The sequence below is a fragment of the Desarmillaria tabescens genome, assembly GCF_030435595.1.
Source record: "Desarmillaria tabescens strain CCBAS 213 chromosome Unknown EV420scaffold_1, whole genome shotgun sequence".
Classification (NCBI taxonomy): domain Eukaryota; kingdom Fungi; phylum Basidiomycota; class Agaricomycetes; order Agaricales; family Physalacriaceae; genus Desarmillaria; species Desarmillaria tabescens.
This window is the reverse complement of record NW_026848300.1, coordinates 3,415,164-3,435,729: the sequence shown is the minus strand read 5'-3', so window position 1 is coordinate 3,435,729 and position 20,566 is coordinate 3,415,164. Positions and strand designations below refer to the sequence as shown.

The following is a 20,566-nucleotide window of genomic DNA, read 5'->3' as shown; positions in this document are numbered from 1 at the left end:
GGTGGGATTCCCACGGAGATAACTTCTGGTGGCACAGCTGTTTCTCAGTGGGATTGGAGATTTTCGGTGTGATTACCTGTATAAGGCTTTGACTTAGTCTTATTCTTGGTTCCCTGCACGGCTGTGCCGGCATACTAGGTGCTACCGGCCACCGGCGCTTAACAGCTCTCCCCGCATTCGTTGAGTTATGCAGAACTCTAACCAGTTACCAGGCCCTCCGAACTCAGCATGAGAGCTACGCGGCGGCGTGAAGCTTAACAGTAGGGTCAATAAGCTGCACGCCGAGAGCCAACCTAAACTCACTAGGGGAAACAGATGAATTCCCGGAGGCAGCGGTCAGAGCGGGTACCCTCGATGGGCTGGGCGTGGCACCCGGAGAATGCGGTGCTTGTACCGGACTCAATCCCACCGAAAAAGAGCCTCAGGCCAGAAGATTTCACGAATCCCACTGAAAAACGGACGCAATCTTATCCCACCTTCCCACCGTTTTGGGCGCCCTTCGATCGATCGTGGTATACTGCCAGGAGTGGCAGGATAGCGAACAAAGACTTTTGGCGCTCGCTAAACCTTTGTCTTTATTCTCTCGGATTTGAAATCGTCGATCATTGATGATGGTTTCGAGACAAACTAACCACTCGTGTGTCAATACTCGATTTTTCCCTTTAAAATGAAGCATTATTATGGTCTACCTCCGAACGACTGGTTCTCTGTTCCCTGATCTATAACTACCGCGGCACCTTTTTACCTCACATGGGGAGTCGTCATGATGTTTCCAGTCCTGATGCCACTTGCAAAGGTATGTTTCCCTCGAGGTATGCAGCTTGTAGACCCTGACTGATTGAGTGCCACAGCAGACATCTGGGAGCCTGCGCCACCATTAAGAAACCCGTGGTCGGCATGCGACGAACTCGAGAGTCTATCTTTCCGTTACGCCCCCGTCCCCGCCGATTCGGAACCCTATCTCGGGACACTCGCGAACGATATTAAGCGCGAAATGGCTACTCTGAATGATATGTTGCTGTGAGCCCCCATTCCTAGACTCATTCCCGTTTTGTACTGATGACTGTCCATGATTAGAAAATACAAAGCTGTTGCAGCCTCCCAGGAGGATGATGATGACGAGGAGGAGGAGGAAGAAGACGACTATGATCCCTTCGAACTAGACTATAGCTACCCGGACTCAGAGCCAGCTGCTACAACGGTTCTTCCAATGGACGAATTCTGGGATCTCGTGGACGACATCCGGGATAAAAACCGCCACGCCCCAGGTGTCATGTCCCCTCTGAACCCTCTCCGAGCCAAAGCTCCTCCGGATTTTTGGTGGGAGAGTGGGGCGTTGTCACCTTTACCGGAGAAGAGGAAATATCACTGGAATATCGAGAGGGTGCATGTGAATGAGACGTTGTAAGACAGTTTTTTTATCTGCATGGGGTGCTTGTACTGATATGTGCTGGTAGAGCTATCCCCAGTCCGCTTTTCCGTCGGTATACGTTCATTAAGCAGTGTAGAAGTTGTTGGCAGAGTCGGTTCGAGCAGTCGAGTTTGCAGAGGTATATCCAGGGTAGGAATCTTCGTGCGAAGTATCTGAAATGCGTTGGGCGTAGGGACGAGCCTGAGGGACGAGAGAGAGGATATGGGGTTTCTGTTGCTGAGAGCCCACTTATGCACTTGGTACAAATGGGCACGTAGCACAAAGCATGATAGTTTGTGTTTTTATTCTTATACATTATAATTATTTACCTCGCAGTTTTGCGTAGAGTACAGATGCCTTGCCAGGTGGCATAACAAATATAGTGAGGGATCTGGTGTCGAATTGGGTGGCGATGACGACTCTGCGGCGTGAGGCCAATTTTTTGTTATCGATGGTAGAAACAGAAGGGGGAACGAGACGCGGGGTGGACGACAGATACTTGGTACGTAGCGTCATTCCTCCCACTTGCACTCTAATTCATTCATTTTTAGCGGGTTGCTTGAGTTAAATCAATGAATGAAAGGGCCACCCGAGAATAAGGAAGCCTTTCCTTCGCCCGCGCTCGTTTGTACGTCCGCATGACCGACAGCCTCTTGGCTCCATCCCCATTGTCAACTTGTTTTCCATTGCTTCTAGCACTACGTATTTGGGACTGCAGCCTCGATACGTTTGCCCAGTCTGAACCTTCCTTTGCATTGCTCTGCATTGCTTCAGACGCGGTAGAATCTTTCTACGGCTGCTTGGCTTCTTCAGGGTGGAGAGCAGGGATAGACATCTTCCCGTCGTTTGGACTGGATTTACAGCTCTTTCTGACCTAGGTTTCTCCTCTAGCTCGTCGTGGCCCATTGGATATGCGTAACGCACCAGGTTCGAGTCCTGGAAGGGAAATTTGTCTACGAGCCTCATTTTGCAATGTGGCTGTGCTTCCTTCTTTTTCTTCTCGATACAACATACTTACTGGGTTTCGCGGCTTGTTATCCATGCACATGCGGTAGTTGGATTTTTGGGATCGGCGCAAGTGGGAGAGAGATACCTAAGTATTATGGTTGCGCGGCGCGTTTGGATGCGTCACGTAGCCAGTGGCTGTGCTGAACCTTTCAACCGCTACTGTCTCACCTGCCTTTGGTTTATGCAATCTTTTTTTAAACGAGAACAAGGAATGTGGTCGCACGAAGAAGACTAGACCGAACCGAAGATATGATAACGGTTTCTCAGTGGATATTACTTATATAGAGGAGGTTAGTTCCATCGACTGGGGGGGATGCGTGGATTTCCTGGTGCGTTCATGCTAGCTGTTCGCCTATGGCCCACTTGAGTATGTTTGCTTTAGGTCTGACTTTGGCCTTGTTGACGCGCAAGAGGGTCTGCGAAGGACACGATGTTGCGATCCTATCGACTTTCAATACATCTAGCAAGACGACGTGCAAAGTATCTGATGTTCCCGATGTACTGGTGTGAAATGTCGCACGCCACCTCCCCTTCCCTTCGACACCGGCTCGCCAAACGTCAATACTCTATCTTATGTTTGGTTCACATGCACGTACTAGTACTGTCCTTGCCGTACTGGACACGACATGGGCGAGGCACGCTTAGAAGGAGCCATTAGTACATCTTGCATGCACGTACTCACCACATCCCAGGGTTTGGCATATCTGCTCTTGGTCCCTCCACGACCCACCAACTCGAAGCATACTGACCCGCCGAGTACCATTGCCAAACGGACCTCTCTCGTCGTCTATATCATCGTATCCGGTCCTCGGCTCAATTCCTGGAGGCTAGATGTTCACCTCGGCATGTTCCTAAAATCAGCTTCCGCGGCGAAGGAGACTATGTCGCAGCTCTCCGTGAATCTTTCCTCGTGCGTGGATCAACCCACTTTCCCTGCGCTGTAGGCATCTCCCCTCCATGCGTAGTTGGAATATCATCACGGCTTTCAAGTTCTTCGCCTCTGAACGTTTAGGGAAAGAGACGTGACTTGTACCCCCCACTAGATGCGTTGGAACTCAAGACTTCGTTCGACTTGACCCTTTCTCAGTGTGTCGTTTTCGGATACACAGCATTTGCCATAGACCTGCCCTACATCGACGCTTGCTCATTGTAGGGGCCGGTCACAGGTCTACATTTGCCATTGTTCCCCATTGTAAAAGGACACTAAACAGCCAAGTAGTCACCGGTCGAGGTTGAATGTGCAAGTTCGAATCCTGCTAGTGTCGTGCCAGGTGTGATTTAAAGCTTTTTCTGGTGTATTGACTCTTTATCATAGTCTTTTGAATTCAGAACACACATCTCCAACCTTAGCACTGTCGTTGTTTTATATTATGTGGTGATGTGGTCCTGCGAAGAGGACTACTACTGAGCTGAAAGCTGCTACTCCAAGTAAAACGACGCGACGCTGGGTTTTACTACATGTCATCTGCATTAATGCCGGTCCTTATTCTTCCCGTGCACTCGTAGTTCCGCCGTCTTGATATAGTCATCTCTGGAGTAACCATTCCATCCACTATATATAAGGAGTCATCGATTCCGTGTGGTGGACTTTGGGCAAAGAGGTAAGCAATGTAATTTTTCTGCACACTACTGGTGTTTTGAGCGCTAACGTTCACAAGTTAGTATCCGTACGTAGCCTACTGCGCTTGCATGCATGCACCAAGTTCGGGTCCTGGAGGTGAGATCGTACCCCCCGACCGGGACCCATGGTATTTTGCTGTGTGCCTTCTTTTTCTCCCACTGTAAAGTTGCATGGTTCACCAGACGACCGGGAAAGGTGGGGTGTAGTGGCATTGCCCTCTGCCTTGACTCCCCCGTTGTCTCTGGCAAGGGGAAGAGCCATCACGCGACGCTGAAGGGGTGCAACACGCGCATGTAGCTTAGTAGTGGATCTGTAATACCAGGTTCGAGTCCTGGAGGTGAAATCTTATAATTCGTAGGACCTTTTTTTGCGTGCCACACCATGGTTCTCGTGGTTTCTACTTTTTCTCGGTGTGTAGGAATCACAATCTGAGTAGATCTTCCTTCCAAGTAGTTCAGACTTGTGTGTTTATGCATGTTTGTTTATTCCTTTATTCTCAATGACCACATTATTGCTACCACAACGGCGCTGAAAGGGTGTGTCAGTGGTACACCCAAGAAGTTCATGTCTTTTGAAGAGAAAGAGGCGATGAAGAGGCGAAAGGTATGAGTGCATTCCGTCTTTTGTGCTCCCCTCTAATGCATATTTAGAGGTAGGCTGGTTTGGGGAGGCTGACAGAGGCTATGGAGACGCTTCCAGAGGAATACAGAGTCACGGATCCTACCTGCCACCCGCCTGTCTTCCAATACGGCTTTGGTCTCACCTTCCAGCAGCTTCTTGATTATGCACTTCAGCACAACCTTGTTACGGTACCCGAGAACCCAGAGAATGACGATCCCGAGGACATCAGAGGGATTCTCCTTGTGCGACGTAACTCAATATCTTCAACGTCTTTGTCGCTTGCCACTCAGATACGTGAATCCCGTGTCGCTCGACTATGATGTCGTCATTGCGATGTACTCCAACTACACGAAGGAGGATGAGGGGCTCAGGGACGAGGATCACGCTGAAGTCGTGCGTCAGATGAGTGAGGAGCTCGGTTGCCCAAAGGGTCCCATGTGGTATCGGGACTCTCGTTAAGCGCCATTGGTCAGTATATTCGTCATCACGATGGTCTGTTTCTCATCAATGATACAAAGGCATTGGTCCCATTCAACACTTGTTACTATCGTCCATAATGTCTATTATATTCAATTCAGCCCAGCATACTGAAGTCTGTGCAGGAAAAGGGATACTTTGGCTACAACACCAAAGTCTGACGCCATCTGCCCGCTTCTTTCCATTTAACTGCTATACGTTGATATCTGTGCACTGGTTAACGCTGTCTCATACGAGCTCATGACATCGTTTTTTAAGAACACGTCCTCGACTTGTCATTAAATAACTAGTGACGCTATCGTATGCGAATCCATCGGTGCCAGTTTTTACAAGACGACAGAAGTTCGCCCTTGATCAACTAAAAATCGGAGGATCGGAGGACAACTTTTTTTTGCCGCACAAGACCACACGCCCTTTGACGTCATGGCAAGGCAGGGGAAGTGAGTGACACTTTTTCGCTCTCTGGCCGCCTACTAGTATTTAAGTCTGGCTTTAGCTATGTTCTGTACAAATAATGGAGAAGTTCGCGAGTGCTGGACCTCTCTTTCTGCATAAACCAGCGGACAAGTCATCCCGGGGGCAACAGGCTCCATTCATCCTATGTCCGAAAGCTCGATTTACAGAATGCCCTGAATGGAGGGTAACGATCTCATCAATGAGAATGTGCCTCTGATACCACTGATACCAACACCGCCCGGCCCCACAGCTGATGAGAATTTCTGCTGGCAGAAGTAAAGAATCTGAGCACTGTTGACTTCACACGTAAGTACGCGGCCAGGTCTTGTTAGCACGCTCTTCGTAGCGGAGAATGAGAACTGGGTGGCATAATGTCAAAAGCAAGCGTTGATGAGAAGTTCGAGATGAGGATGTTGTGCACTGACCACTGACCAATGGGCGGCATCCTCGGGCACTCCGCGACCTCTGCATGATCTTTATCCCCAATCTTCTCGTCCTCCTAGTCAACCGAAATGGGACACGCGAACTTGGTTATTGTACAGTGGAGATGGCGGACTGTGTTGATCAAAGAGAACATAACGAACGAGGCTTGTTCGGGGGTCGTCGCTCTTGGGATGAGCCTGATGGTAGCGGGCGTAGTTGATACCGGATCTGCACGGGTGTATAATTTGCATCCGGACTTCGAGCTCCAAAACAGTCGAGTCAGCGAGAGAATACAGACATGGTGATTCCGCACAAGCTAGGTAAGGTTCTTCAGCGCGTCGGCCCTCAAGTTTATTGGAGATACTACTCCAGCATCATTTAGTATTCAAGTCAGAACCCCATTAGGGCACTATAGCCAAGTGGTTAAGGCGACAGATTAGAATAAACGCACATAGAAATTCCATCTGTTACTCTCTGAGTGCGCAGATCCAAATCCTGCTGGTGTTGCCTATCGTCCTGTAATCGCAGCCTCTTTGTTGAGTTAATATGTCCTGGGTCTTTTTTTTTTAAACAAAAAACAATCATAATTGTCGACGGTCGCGATTCGCGAATATTGATAGCAGCTCCTGAGGGAAGACTGAGGTTAGAGTTAATACTAAGAGTCAGTTCGGCTGCCAGATAGTTGGGCCCGGATAGTTGCCGTTTTGGGAAATCCAACACGATCCAACTATCCAGCGCTTTTCTGTGCTCGTCCTGTGCGGTTCTAGGCTTGATACTGGGCGCAAGTGTTAGAATATGGATTGCTATTTTTAGAAGAGCGAGCTTGCATGAATATTCTCGCTCGTTCTCCCCATATTCCCCGGGACGCTTACTCATTTTATTAGTGATACATTACTCATTTATTCTAGTACATTCTACGTATTCTGGTAGTATAAAAGCTGTGTAGTTAGTAGGGCATCGCTAGCGTGATTGCCGTGAACATTAGTTCCTCTTTGTGCTTACCTGTGAACCACGAGTTCTTACAGCAAGAGCATGTTAAATGTGTATCATGTAACTATTAAGTTATTTTCTATACCAGATTATGTGTGCTACCGTCTGTAAACTGCGGAACTCAATTGAAGTCTTTCGAAGAAGTCCTGCTCTGTGTCATGATTTTTAGTGTACCGGTGCAAAAAGAAACAGTTATGACATGGCTAAAGATGGAAAAGAAGTCAAAGGAACCTGACTTGTAGGTCAACCAGGGTACATAGATGCAGAACACACAAGCAGGAAGAACATAGTATCACAGTTAGAATTATGTGTGCTGAATTGAGTCCCAGCAGTGTCTCACATGCACTAGTCTGACCACGGTTTGGCGCAGAACCTCGTGAACCCGGTTCGAACCCGAACCGCACCTTCAGGTTCAGGTGTGGTGCAGGTTCAGGTTCGCTGTAGCTACATGGGTGCAGGTTCGAGGTTTGAACAAGGCCAGATGGGTGCACCCGAACCTGAACCCCGAACCACTATACATTTTTAACTGCTCTTATTAGGACTTTTATACATATCTTTGAGATGCCTTTCTGTACTATTTATCATTTAGGTCTATTTCTGGTGCATCTTTTCTACTTTGCACCTCCTTTGGCCACGTTTGTGATGGAATTGAGTCATGGTTAGCGTTGGTGATGTCATACTCATTGATGAGTTCACTCATATCTGGCCTTAAATGACATTTATTGGGTGATATACTATAAGTTGAATAAATATACAGTATAATAGACATTGCTAGAACTATCCCACCCTGCTGTACAGCATCCAGCCTCGACTTTCTGTCTGCTGCTGCATCGGGAGGTGCAAACCCGGTGCACCTTGAACTGCACCTGAACCTGCGGGTTTGGTCACATGATCACACCGAACCAAACCGAACCTGAGGTTCAGGTTCGAGGTTCAGGCAAAAGTGCCCGAACCTGCACCGAACTGAACCCCGGTCAGTCTAACATGCACAGAATGACATATCTAAGGTACATGAGTATTTGAGATATGACAAGAGCTGTATTATTGTGAGAGGGAAAGTCCATAGATACTATTGATGATGTTCAAATGACATGACTGTCAATTGACATGAAGTGGCGGAACTCAGGTCTGACTCTTGTAAACAAAGAATCTGAGCACTTTCGACACATCCACTGGGTTTCAGAAGTGAAATTACCCCCAGAGCCATGCAGGACGAGCACAGAAAAGCACTGGATAGTTGGATCGTGTTAGATTTCCCAAAATGGCAACTATCCAGGCCCAACTATCTGGCAGCCGAACAGACTCTAAAATTTGACGTCAGGTAGTCATCCAGTAGTGGCAGTTGCTGGGTCCCCGATTTTTTCCCTTGGGTGAAGAAACAGCATGTACATGTATATCCGCTTGTTCAAGCTGCTCAATAGAGTGGTAATGCAAAAAGCTTGCTCAGTGGCTGCACCACCAGCTCACATTTTGCACAGTCTAAATCTAATCACCTGAGTGCGCTCCATTCAACAACCTATACTAAGATTACAAAGAACGATAAAATTTCTGGCCTTAAAATTGAACTCATTGATGAATTGTCATTTCACACTAGAGGCCCCGAGGAAGGTGAATGTAACTCAGTCTGCCATCTAGTATGCAAGAGATCACAAGTTGGTGGGCATCTAGTCTGGCCAGGGTCCAGTTTGGTCCAGGTTCAGGCACATTTGCCTGAACCTTGAACCCAAACCTCGAGGTTCACTCTCCACTCCCTCGAACCTCAAACCTGGACCTGAGGTTCAGGTCCAAGAGGTCCAGTTCAGGTCCGGTTCGGGTTTGGACCGGGTTCAGCAAAATTTTTGCTGTATACAATGAGTATAGAAGGGATGATAGTAGATACAAGTAGAACTTGTCAACTAGCTAAATATCCAAGTCCTCATCATCAAATCAAGGCCCAATATCCATCTAAGCTTCATTCTGGGGAGTCATGCAACCATCGTGATAAGCCTTCTTCAAGTGTTGCATGGTACCAAACTTCTGTAACGAGCATGCTGACGGCAACCCGACTTCCACTCAACCCAACAAATCACAGCCCAGAAACCTATGGACTCCGATTCCCAGTTTCTATTTCATATTCTATTTCATATTTCACTTCTCCATTACAATTTATCAATAGCCCGACATCAGTAGCGAACATGTCATCGGACCCCATTGGCTACCGACTGGTAGAATACATCCTCTGACAACCCTAGAATGTAGACCACTCCAAGTAGGAACTAGATTGGACTCCTAACTAGTATATAAGCCTTAGAATTACACTGTAGATACTCAGTTCAAATATCAACTTGGTTCAGCCCAATCTCTCTCTCTGACTCTAAGTCACACTCTCATTCTCCAGTCCACGGAACTCCGATCTGTTGGACTTATCTCTTACCTCATCTCTGCCACTCTGTGGACTTCTGTCCATATTCATCTTAGGGCTTCGGCTCAGGGGTGACATTGCTAATAGCTTCGCCTATGCCCAACGCATCCCATGGCATTCCGCTACATGCACTTACTGCCACAATCCTATTGGCATGATCCTAACAGTATATTCGAACTCAAACCCTTGAGTCGAAATTTTCTTCCTAACCATGTCTTCTACTTTCACTGTTCCTCCAGAAACCAGCCACAACTCCACGGTCAACAACTGAACCTACACCATGGACGATATCTCTGCCTCTGCTTCAAAAGAGGGTCCCCTTCTCTTTGGATTGGATTCTGCCCCTCGCCAACAATCCTGTAGGAAAACCTACCTTCACAGTGGCTTCACTGCTCGCCAATCTGATGCCAACTGATCGCCTAACCCCTTCCTAGCCCAGCGATCAGAATCCAATGGCTGGGGCGAGTATCAAAGTGACCCCCCATGGAATTCAACTACCTCTCTGTTTGATGACATCCAAGGTTGCGATGATGACGATGACCAAGGTTCAGAAGACGGGGAATTCCCCCCTCATACGCCAATGAATGGTCATGGAAACCCAGTGAGAAATCCTGGCGGTGGCCCACCCAATCCTGGTGGCCTCGGAGGTCCTGGTGGTCCTGGTGGTCCTGGAGGAGGACCTAACAACAATCCTGGTAACAATCCTAATCCTCCCAATAATGACACCCAGATCCTCATTCAACTCATGAATGTTCTCTGTGGCATCTCCGATGCTGTCAATGGCAATCGACAACATGCTGTACACACCAAGGTCAAGGAACCAGATACCTTTGACGGTTTGGACTCCCAAAAACTCAAAGCCTTCATTGTCTCCCTCCAGTTAAACTTCAACGACCATCCTGATGCATTCTGATCAGACATGGCCAAAGTCAACTATGCCATCTCCTTCCTTTCCGGTGTCGCACTTGACTGGTTCAAACCGGATATCCTCTACCCTAATCACCACAACCCTCCTGCCTGGGCATACTCCTATGCTGCCTTCCTTTCAGAACTTCGAACCAACTTCAGCCCCTTTGATGCCATTGGAGATGCCGAAGATGAACTGGAAAACCTTCGGATGCGCGACGAAGACCGCATCATGAAGTATATTGTCAAATTCAATCAGTATGCTGCCATTATTGGCTATGGTGACGACTCCCTTTGTCACGCCTTTTATCATGGCCTTTGCTCCTGCATCAAGGATGATATGGCCCACCACGGTGATGAGCCTTAACTTCCATGGCAATGGCAAAAACCAAAACTCTAGAGAAGTTTATGGCAAATGGCGTGTAGCGGCAATAAAGGCTTTGTTGTTGTGCAAGTGTTTCGGTGCACCTCCATGCGATGAATTCCTCAAGAATGCAAGTATACACTGCGACTTTTCAGTCAGCGAAGTAGTACCCTTAATGATCAAGTACTAGAAAATGTTGGCTGTAAGCTGGGAAGGGTCTCGATAGATGAGAAGGAACAGAATCCAGTATAACTGGGAATACCGGCAAACCATGAATGAAGTGATGGCAATTAACTAGTAAAAGCTGTGGGCGATGTTGACGGAATTAGAGAAAATGCCATCAAAGAGAAATACTGTTGAAGAGGCTGGCTGTGGGCACCTGTGGAATAGTGAGCAGGCTAAAAGGCAAACCTCAAAAACCCACACACACACTCACACAACTACACAAACTACAATCACCCTCGTAAGTTCTAGGGGGAGCGATTATTTCTAATGCGATCTGACAATACTTCAATATCTCGAAGAGTTTCCCTTATCCTCAGTGCTCTTAGTGAAGCTAAGCTTTCTCTAATGAATTCCTAAGTCTAGGAACTTTTTACAGGAAGGTCGTTCACTGGTGCGATGCAACCTTCAAGGCAGATTTGAGTTATAATACACAAGGGACACTGATCCCAACAGAAACAGAGGCAATACATGCCGAAACTTTAGTGAGCTCGCTAAAAGAACACCACAGGCAAGCACTGACTTAGCCCGCTCGCTACACCACTGTATGTAGGGGTTCTCCAACTAACTCCAGCAGGTTATCTCGACTCAAGAACACTTCAGAAGTGCTCAGAAACAGATTCAGAAACGGAACTTCGAACAGAACTGACACAGAACAGACTGAAACAGAACAGAACAGAACAGAACACAGATTTCCACTTCAACACATTCTCCGAACAGACTTATCACACTTAACAGAACAGAAACAGTGTCACTGATTTGTATTCACTCTGACTAAGTTCTCAAAAGTCTTATCAAAAGGGTATCTCATATTTCTCTAAGTGAGCTCGCTAATTCTATGCAAAGCTCGAAGTCACAAACTGATCCTTTGTTACAGTACTGCCTTCAACGTGTGCACGGGAACTCGGGGGCTCGAAACTTGGCCTCTACCCACTGTAACCAGCCTACTTATACTACAGGGGAATTAGAATTACAAACGTCGCACAGTACCCAGACTCCTACATGTGTAGCACATTGCCACTGCCGCCTTACTGAGCATCCGAGTCGGACTTCCCAGTTTTAGTCTCATTTCTATAGTGAGCTCGCTAAACGCGTGCCAAGAGGTGCTCTCCCGACACCCGCAGGCTTGTTCTCTAGTGACCGACAGGTCTAGGCACATGGAACTATCAGTTCTGGCATATGTCATTCAAGACTTCTTTCTTGGATTCACAGAGGCTTCTCATGGACATGGCAACAAGTGAGTCTTCAAACAATGGGACTCAGAACAATGGAACATGGGCTCATGGACTTCGGCTGAAGCCCATTGCCCAAGCTTGTGCCAGTGATATCTGTCATCTCGCTTAAGGATTTCCCCGGATTTTCAGGTACGACGTGTCACAGTTAGTGAGCACACTAAGTATTCTCAGTGTCACTGCAATCTTCAAAGTTCTATCTAGCTCCCGCAAGCATGCTTGTAAGTTAGAGCCTAAGGCATTGGGTATAGGGTTTGGCCTTCTCATCATGCATGCCTGTCAGGTACAGTGCCGTGACTAAGTCCTGTTTAGAATCCCGTTGCTTCTTATGCCATAAGTTATATTCCATATCATTGCACTGCATAGCATTAGTGTCGATGCATAGTTTTAGTCCGCTCGCTCACTATATCTCAGTATGCATGTAAACACTTTAGATTGCAAAATTACACGCGTAAATAGGCTGCAGTCGCAACACCGTTTGGCAAGATAACAAATACTGTGATGGCAATGAACGAAGACTGTAGTCGAGAAATGATTAACTGGCGGTAAAACAAAGATAAGACGAACTGGTGATGATATGAGGGGGAACTAGTGATGGCAAAACGATGGCTGGGACTGGGCTGGACTGAAACTGAAACTATACTGAGGTTAACGATGGTAAAACGAAACTGATACTAATCCTGAGTCTACATGGAGACTATCCTATACTGAAACTGATGGCAAGATACCAAATACCATGAGTGATGATCCTATACTGAAGCTGTTGACCAAAATTCCATGACAGATGCTGCTGGCGGCAATAACGATCCTAATCTGAGTCCACATGGGGACATAACGATCCTGAACTGAGCTGGGTAAAACAATGGCGACATAGAAGGTGAAAACTGATGAAAACGATCCTGGCTGGCGAAAGTGAAATGATGCTGGCAGATTAAAAGATAAAAGCGAGTTGTGGACACCAAATTCCATGTATTGGCGCAATATAAGCATACACCAATACCGTTAGAAGAAAAGCCGTGACAGAGAGTATAATGTGGAGTGACTATGTTGTTATTGTCTATCTCCTAGCGAGTACAAGCGATAACGGTGGTTGATAATGTGGATGATGGCTAGTGTCCAGTAACTTCTGTGTAGCAACCCCCTATTTTCCATGGTGTATACTAGCTTTTATACTACAAGTCCAGAATAAATTTAGAATACTTGAAGCGAGTCCTTAGTAAGTCTGTAGTACATAGATTGGTAAGAAATGATACAAAACGCATGCTCCCAGAGTTCTAAAGTAACAGCACCCACATGGATTTACTGCATATAGATGAAGTGATTAGCAAGAATGCCACCGATCTCCGGAATTTTGAGCTGCTGTGTTGCTGCGGCAAAGTACATTGAAGCAAGTGTACTGAAGTAGATGCTTGCAGCAATCTCTTGGCAGTATAACAGCCTTAGTAAAGACTGAGGAAAGGTCACGGCATTAGAGCTAATGCCATGGAATTGCTATTTGAGCTGCGGAATTGTGGCTGTGCTGCGGAATTGCGGCTGTGCTAGGCAATCAGATGGGATTCTAAATCCATGAGATCTGCAATCAGGTGCCTGGTGGAATTAATGAAAGAAGACTGGCAGAATTAATGAAAGGGGCACGTAATTGATGTGGGGTACAAGTGGGGAAGGATAATTGGCAGCATTAAGCAATATTGCCAGGATTGAAATAGTAGGTTTGTGTGGTGGCTGGGGAATTAAATATCTGGTAAAATCTGCGAATTCTGAGCGTACAGAGCCTGGAGGCTCATCAACGGAAAACCCAATAATCTCCATGATATGCGGAATCTCGCTCAAGAGCTCAATGCTCGCTACTGGACTCGGAAAGCTGAAATCTCCCAAGAAAACTGCAGTAACCCATCTTCCTCTTCCAGCAACAGCAACAAGGCGAAGGGTTCTAACTCTTCGTCCCTCAACTCCAACTCCATGAGCCAAAAGTCCTCCCATTTGGGCTCCATGGGATCATCTTCATCTTCCCCCAACAACTCTTCCTCTTCCAACCCTAAGCCCTATGCTGACAAGCTAGGCAAAGATGGCCGTCTTACTCAAGAAGAAAAGGACCGCTGTCGGAAGAATAACCTCTGCATGTTCTGCAGAGGTAAGCACAAGACTGAAGATTGCAACAAGTGCAAAGCTGCGGCCTCTGCTCAGAGTCATGCAGCTGCAGCTACCCCTGCCCCTACTCCCAAGTCCACTGCCTCTATTGAAACGGTTCCGTTGGAATCAGAAAACTAGAGAGCAACCCTGTATCCTCTGCACTAGGACAGGGTTGTGTTGACTGTCACAGTGTACTGGAGATCGTAACCCTCAATGCTGCCACTCTTTCCAATCATTCCCTAACTGTCTCTCTCTCATCTGAAGTCGGCTCCAGATCGGAGTCTGATGGTTCTCCCATTTCTACTATCCTTTGTTTCCTCGCACTCGTTGATTCTGGCTCTAGCCACTGCTTTGTTGATTCAAAGTATGTTGAGGATCACAATCTCCTTACCAAATCCATTCCCCCTATCCAACTTCGGCTTCTTAATGGCTCCATCGGATCTCACATCTCCCAATCTATTTCCTTCCCAATCCGTTTCCCTTCTGGAGACATTCTTCCTATTGACTTCTATGTCACTCGTCTAGATTCATCTTGTAACGTCGTTCTGGGATACAACTGGCTCTCCTGCTACAATCTGTTGATTGACTGGGTAAAGCACAGTATCACTTTCCGTTCACCATTATCGGTTGTTTCTTCTTCAAACGCTTCCGTGGCTGCCAACACACATGTGCCAGTCTGCTCAGACTCTTCCAGTCCAATCCAACCATCACCATCTTCCACTCCAAAATTGAGATCCCAATGGGCTCCACTGCCTTATGAACCTATCTATTCCTACCCTACCATTCCCTCCTTTGGTGCTTTGGCCACCCCCAAGATATCTATTATTTTGGCTGCTGCTTTTGCCCAAGCTTGCGCAGAAGAAGGGGCCCAGCAGTTCACATTACAACCTTCTATGCCTAGTGTTAGTGGCAAGTCTACCTCTGCGGCTCCCGCTGACTTATCTGATGTCCCACTGGAGTACCATGAATTTGCTGATGTATTCAGTGATTCCCTTTCTGAAAAACTCCCCAAGCATCGCCCCTATGACCTCAAGATCAATATTGAGGAAGGCTCCACCCCTCCACTCGGACCCATTTATTCCCTTTCTGAATCTGAACTAAAAGCCTTATGCAAGTTTATTGATGATAACATCCATAATGGTTTCATCACTCCTTCCCGCTCTCCGCACAGAGCTCTGGTACTGTTTGTCAAGAAGAAAACCGGTGAACTTAGACTCTGTGTAGATTACCATGGACTTAATAAAATCTCTAAAAAAGACCGTTACCCTTTGCCCCTCATTTCTGACCTCCTCGATTCTGTGCGTTCTGCTCATCTCTACACCAAGCTAGACCTTCGTCATGCCTACCATCTTGTTTACATAGCCGAGGGTGATGAATGGAAAACCGCATTTTGGACCTGCTACAGCTCCTTTGAATGGTGTGTCATGCCATTTGGACTCACCAATGCCCCCACGGCCTTCCAACGCTTCATCAATGACATCTTTTCTGATATGCTCGATGTATCTGTCATCGTATACCTTGATGACATCCTTATCTACTCCGACAATCCTGAGGATCACTGAAAACACATACGCGAAGTCCTTCACAGACTCTGAGCCAATGGCCTCTGCTGCAAGGGTTCCAAATGTGAATTCCATCAGGACTCCGTTGAATATCTTGGTTACATCCTCTCGCCCGAAGGCTTACACATGTCTGAAGACAAGGTCAAAGCTATTACTGACTGGCCGGTTCCACGCAAGGTCAAGGATATCCAATCCTTCCTTGGCTTTGCTAATTTCTACTGCTGTTTTATTCATGAGTACAGTGAGATCATCCTGCCCTTAACAAGACTCACTCGCAAAGGAACTCTGTGGAAATTCGATGACAAATGCCTATCTGCTTTCAATGAGTTGAAGCAGGCTTTTACTCATGCTCCCATCCTTACCCACTGGCTTCCTGACTGTCAACTGGTTGTGGAAACTGATGCATCTGACTATGCTATTGCCGCCATCCTATCCATTTACCTGGAAGATGGTGAGATCCATCCAATCTCCTTCTTGTCCCAGAGTCTCCACGATGCTGAACTCAACTATGATATGCTGAAGAGGCTGGCTGTGGGCACCTGTGGAATAGTGAGCAGGCTAAAAGGCAAACCTCAAAAACCCACACACACACTCACACAACTACACAAACTACAATCACCCTCATAAGTTCTAGGGGGAGCGATTATTCCTAATGCGATCCAACTATACTTCAATATCTTGAAGAGTTTCTCTTATTCTCAGCGCTCTTAGCAAAGCTAAGCTTTCTCTAATGAATTCCTAAGTCTAGGAACTTTTTACAGGAAGGTCGTTCACTGGCGCGATGCAACCTTCAAGGCAGATTTGAGTTATAATACACAAGGGACACTGATCCCAACAGAAACAGAGGCAATACATGCCGAAACTTTAGTGAGCTCGCTAAAAGAACACCACAGGCAAGCACTGACTTAGCCTGCTCGCTACACCACTGTATGTAGGGGTTCTCCAACTAACTCCAGCAGGTTATCTCGACTCAAGAACACTTCAGAAGTGCTTGGAAACAGATTCAGAAACGGAACTTCGAACAGAACTGACATGGAACAGACTGAAACTGTCATGAATCACCCCTATTTTTTGCTTATCTTATCTTATCTCATCAACTCGTCATTTGACTCTCATCAACATTCCTCGTACCTGATCCACATCATTCATGACCTGATCAATCACATGCATGATCCATCGTTCACATGCATGATCCGTTTGATGGCCCATAGATCTGATCACATGACTATGGGCCCGACCCTCCTTCAACCAGTCACGCTTCTTTAGGTTGACTCTGATCACATCCTAGGACAGACAGGATGCCACATATGCCTCCCAGAAGATAGCACCATACGAACGCTAGCCTTCTTACTTACAGGGGAGCTTCTAACATACCAAACGGGCCAGCCTAGAAGACAGCAATGCTTTGGGACAAGTACCTATTAGTACATACCATGATGTATTTAAACCAAGCCTTGCTGTGGTCTTAATACCCCAGCTTCAGCTAAAGTTATACACTCCTAACTTTTCATGCAGAAACTCCCTGCTTCCTAAACTAAGGACTATCGTTTCTGACCTAGCGATTGCAATGCCCTCTTCACAACTGAATCACCAAATGCGAGTGACAGTTTAGAGGCAACCATTGTACAATCCAAGTTAGTGCGTTACAATTAGCCGAAGCTTGCTTCGCATATCCTCGCCGTCAAACCAACAGCTACACTGTTGCTCTACATACTCTTGTTCCAACTTTCCATGATAACAGTGGTCATACTGTTAATTGTAACCAGCACCTTCATTGATCGATGATGGCAACCATATGAACTTTGAAAACCACGAAGCTTATTACTCTGCGGTTACCCTTGAATCAACACTCCTCTTATACGCCTACGAGCTAGAATGAACACAACAAAGAGCACCGACCCTCCTGAGTGAGTGAGTAATGGACTCCAATGAACCCTCAATCGGACACCTCACTCCCATCAGACTCTGCCCAAGCATGCCGCAGTCCTCCATCCCAGAAGACGACCACGTCTTCTCACAGCAAGACATGGAAGGGCAAAATGGCAGCAGGGGCGAAGAAGATAGGCCTTCCCTTCAGGAAGAAGGCACCAGATGAGACAGCATCTCTCCAAACAATGGAGACGATCCTGGAGAGCAGCTACATGTATGAGAAGCCCGAAGGATCTACATTGATGTCACTAGAGGAAGAATTCTTACTGACCAAGGCCATGAAATATGCCTCCCAAGTACAACACCAGAAACCATTGAAGGAGAGTGGGTACGACCAAATGCTGGGCACAATGTGGGAAGAAGCAGCGGCAGCCCAGATAGTTCAGACCCCGGAAGTAACCGGTCAACAGATGAGCATAGCCAGCAGTCCTGGGGAGAGCCCGTCGTGGCGAGAAGCGGCGCAACAACAGAAAGTGAGTCAAGGGATATGACGAGGGATTCCCCAGAGCCAAGAATCCAAGGCCCTGGGTCCCCAACCAGCTCTTCCAGCTGGCTATCCTGGTACTCGGCAGACGGGACTCGACGAGTCCACGGGATCGACACTCCACGAAGTTATTCGTCGCCGATCCCTGGCTCAGATCGATATGTTCCAGACCCTCCAATCCAACCTGACCCCAGAGAGCTCGAACAATGGGCAGAAGAGGGACATCGCGCCCCAGCCAGGAATATGATCACCATCGCAGACCTCAGAGCCTGGGCAAACACCTTCGGGGAGCCCACGACTGCATGAATCTCACCAGTCGAATCCACTTCAACCATCGGGGGAACCCTCGACACTATCACTGAGGAAGAAAACCCTATCCCTCTCACACTTCCAAGACCCTCTAGGGCCCAGACCCCATACTATTCCAGCAATGAAGACCCATGGGGAGAGCAGATGGATGCCAACGAGCTCCTCGAGCAACACCCCCATGCTGACTCCCTGCTGTAGGAGCGAAGGGTCTTATTCACAGACATCAACGAGGAGGACACTGTCCTCTGGTGGTTCACAGGAGCCCAATCCCTCACTGGAACTACCAACATATCAAATCCTGTCGAGACCGAGCTTGATCAGGCGAACCACGGTGACTGGCCCCACTGCCAGTGCAGGATCTGTCAGCGACTACAGGACCTGGCCTGAGCCCGATATAACAAAGTTGGACCTCACCCAGACCTCGAACCCTTCCTTAACCCCAAACCCACCTTCTACGTCAAACCCCCCTTTATATCACAAAGGGAGCTTCAGTGGTGGGTCTATGATAGAGAGGACTTCAAACAAATCTTCGAAGAGTACCGAAGGTACTTCACATATGTCTGGAACTGGAACCAGATATGGATCGACGGAAATCCCTATCTCTTATGATACGAACCCATTTTTCACCCAACCGACCATCTCGACCGATTGGACCTGTGGGTTAGAGCCCAGATACAAATCGACAGGCTCACCCGTATGGGAGCATATGCAAACGACCCACCCTTCTTTGATGACTCCAATGAAGAAGGTGACGAGTTCGTCCAGGGATCCAGTAGGGGACCCTACCGACGAAGAACTCTATAGGATGAACTGGGACCAGTTCTGGTGGCATATGCATGCCAAACTGCCCTATGAAACCTACTGGTCCACCACTCCACAGGGGCTAGCCTATCAAAAAGCGGAGCCTGGCTCCCAATTAGAAAGGGACATACTCTTGCAGGAAACCAAGTACATTGCCATAAACTACTGGAATATCCTACACCCCGACCAACAACTACTTCAAGGAGGCCATTATGAAATCCCCAGTACCGAAGATTTGGAATCGGAATTCTCAAACCTAGGGATTCTCCAAACCACCACCATCACCAGGCCTGGTGAGACTTCAAGACTATTTGCAGGCAGAAAACAATTAGACCAACACCTCTGAAGCATGGGAGGCACTGCAACAACCCCTGTCTCTGGCCCAGGGAGCGGGCCAGCACCCGCTGCACCTGGAGGTGGAGGTGGAGGACCAGGCAGAGGCAGAGGCGGTGATGAACCTATAGACTCCCGTGGGTGGAAACACAAAACCTAAGTGCAGTATGTGCTAACAGACATGGAATCTGAAGGATGGTTCTAGCGAGTCTAGTCAGGGCACCTCCGTGCGGTGACTAAAGCCTCCTAAGTTCGGAAAGATAAAAGAATTTCTCTACTAGTAGTGTAGAGGGTGGTAGTGAACTATAAAATTTGCAGGAAGGAAAGTAATTGGGAAAGGGATCCTAGAAGAAGCCCTAAAACGAATCAGTAAACATACAAGGACTATACCTTGTTCCTGTTGCAACTCTAGCTGTGAGTGCAACGAATAAGAGCTCTAAAGAGGCCATCCAAGTTCTAGCTGCGAACCCAGAGGCTGTAGCGAATTATTAAACTCACATGGTAAGGTTGAATCGAAGTGATGAGGATCGGTCTGATACTTGACGAGACTTTCTCTGGCTGTGAGAAAGAGAAGGCATTGATGGGAGGGATGAAAACGCTGTCCCCTAGCTGTGGAAGCAAGCAAATTTGTTTGTGAAGCAAAGCAATAAAAGAGTTTCCTAGTGGCGGGACTCCTAATTACTTTGCGTAGAAGAGAGGGATGGGTTGTAAGCACAAGTAACCATTAAAGGTTCACCGTTGCTTAGAGAAATAAAGGTTCGAGATGAAGTTCTAGCAGCAAAAAATGTCTTTATTGCGCTACTTCAAGGGTGTATGTTGTAGGGTGTAGGTGTTAGAGATTGAAGGTAAGTGTAGAGAATAATCTGGGGTCTCCCTTCTTCCTCTA

General features: G+C 47.3%; 3 protein-coding genes and 1 non-coding gene across 4 annotated transcripts; all 4 read left to right on the top strand.

The window, feature by feature from the left end:
- The first annotated feature begins 479 nt into the window (after window positions 1-479).
- On the top strand, window positions 480-1,808 carry EV420DRAFT_97215 (uncharacterized protein). The gene is made up of 4 exons (XM_060484214.1): window positions 480-796; window positions 852-1,020; window positions 1,078-1,404; window positions 1,458-1,808. The coding sequence occupies exons 1-4, from the start codon at window positions 751-753 to the stop codon at window positions 1,687-1,689; spliced, it is 774 nt and encodes a 257-aa protein (XP_060340002.1). The 5' UTR covers window positions 480-750; the 3' UTR covers window positions 1,690-1,808.
- A 2,754-nt stretch (window positions 1,809-4,562) lies between these two features.
- EV420DRAFT_97038 (uncharacterized protein) lies at window positions 4,563-5,154 on the top strand. The gene has a single exon (XM_060484201.1). It carries the CDS (start codon window positions 4,824-4,826, stop codon window positions 5,118-5,120), a length of 297 nt encoding a protein of 98 aa, XP_060340001.1. The 5' UTR covers window positions 4,563-4,823; the 3' UTR covers window positions 5,121-5,154.
- Window positions 5,155-6,422: 1,268 nt separating this feature from the next.
- On the top strand, window positions 6,423-6,524 carry EV420DRAFT_t28. Its single transcript has one exon. It is a non-coding gene; the product is annotated as a tRNA-Ser (tRNA).
- Window positions 6,525-17,752: 11,228 nt separating this feature from the next.
- Window positions 17,753-19,811, top strand: EV420DRAFT_1473288 (uncharacterized protein; the record flags this gene model as incomplete). The annotated part of the gene is made up of 5 exons (XM_060469122.1): window positions 17,753-18,226; window positions 18,745-18,877; window positions 18,965-19,091; window positions 19,123-19,640; window positions 19,696-19,811. The coding sequence occupies 5 exons, from the start codon at window positions 17,753-17,755 to the stop codon at window positions 19,809-19,811; spliced, it is 1,368 nt and encodes a 455-aa protein (XP_060340000.1).
- Window positions 19,812-20,566: the final 755 nt, after the last annotated feature.

Coding starts and splice junctions, on each gene's coding strand:
- EV420DRAFT_97038 (XM_060484201.1), top strand. CDS start 4,824: ATGCACTTCAGCACAACCTTGTTACGGTACCCGAGAACCCAGAGAATG.
- EV420DRAFT_97215 (XM_060484214.1), top strand. CDS start 751: ATGGGGAGTCGTCATGATGTTTCCAGTCCTGATGCCACTTGCAAAG. Junction 797..851: donor TCCTGATGCCACTTGCAAAG/GTATGTTTCCCT, acceptor TGAGTGCCACAG/CAGACATCTGGGAGCCTGCG. Junction 1,405..1,457: donor GTGCATGTGAATGAGACGTT/GTAAGACAGTTT, acceptor ATGTGCTGGTAG/AGCTATCCCCAGTCCGCTTT.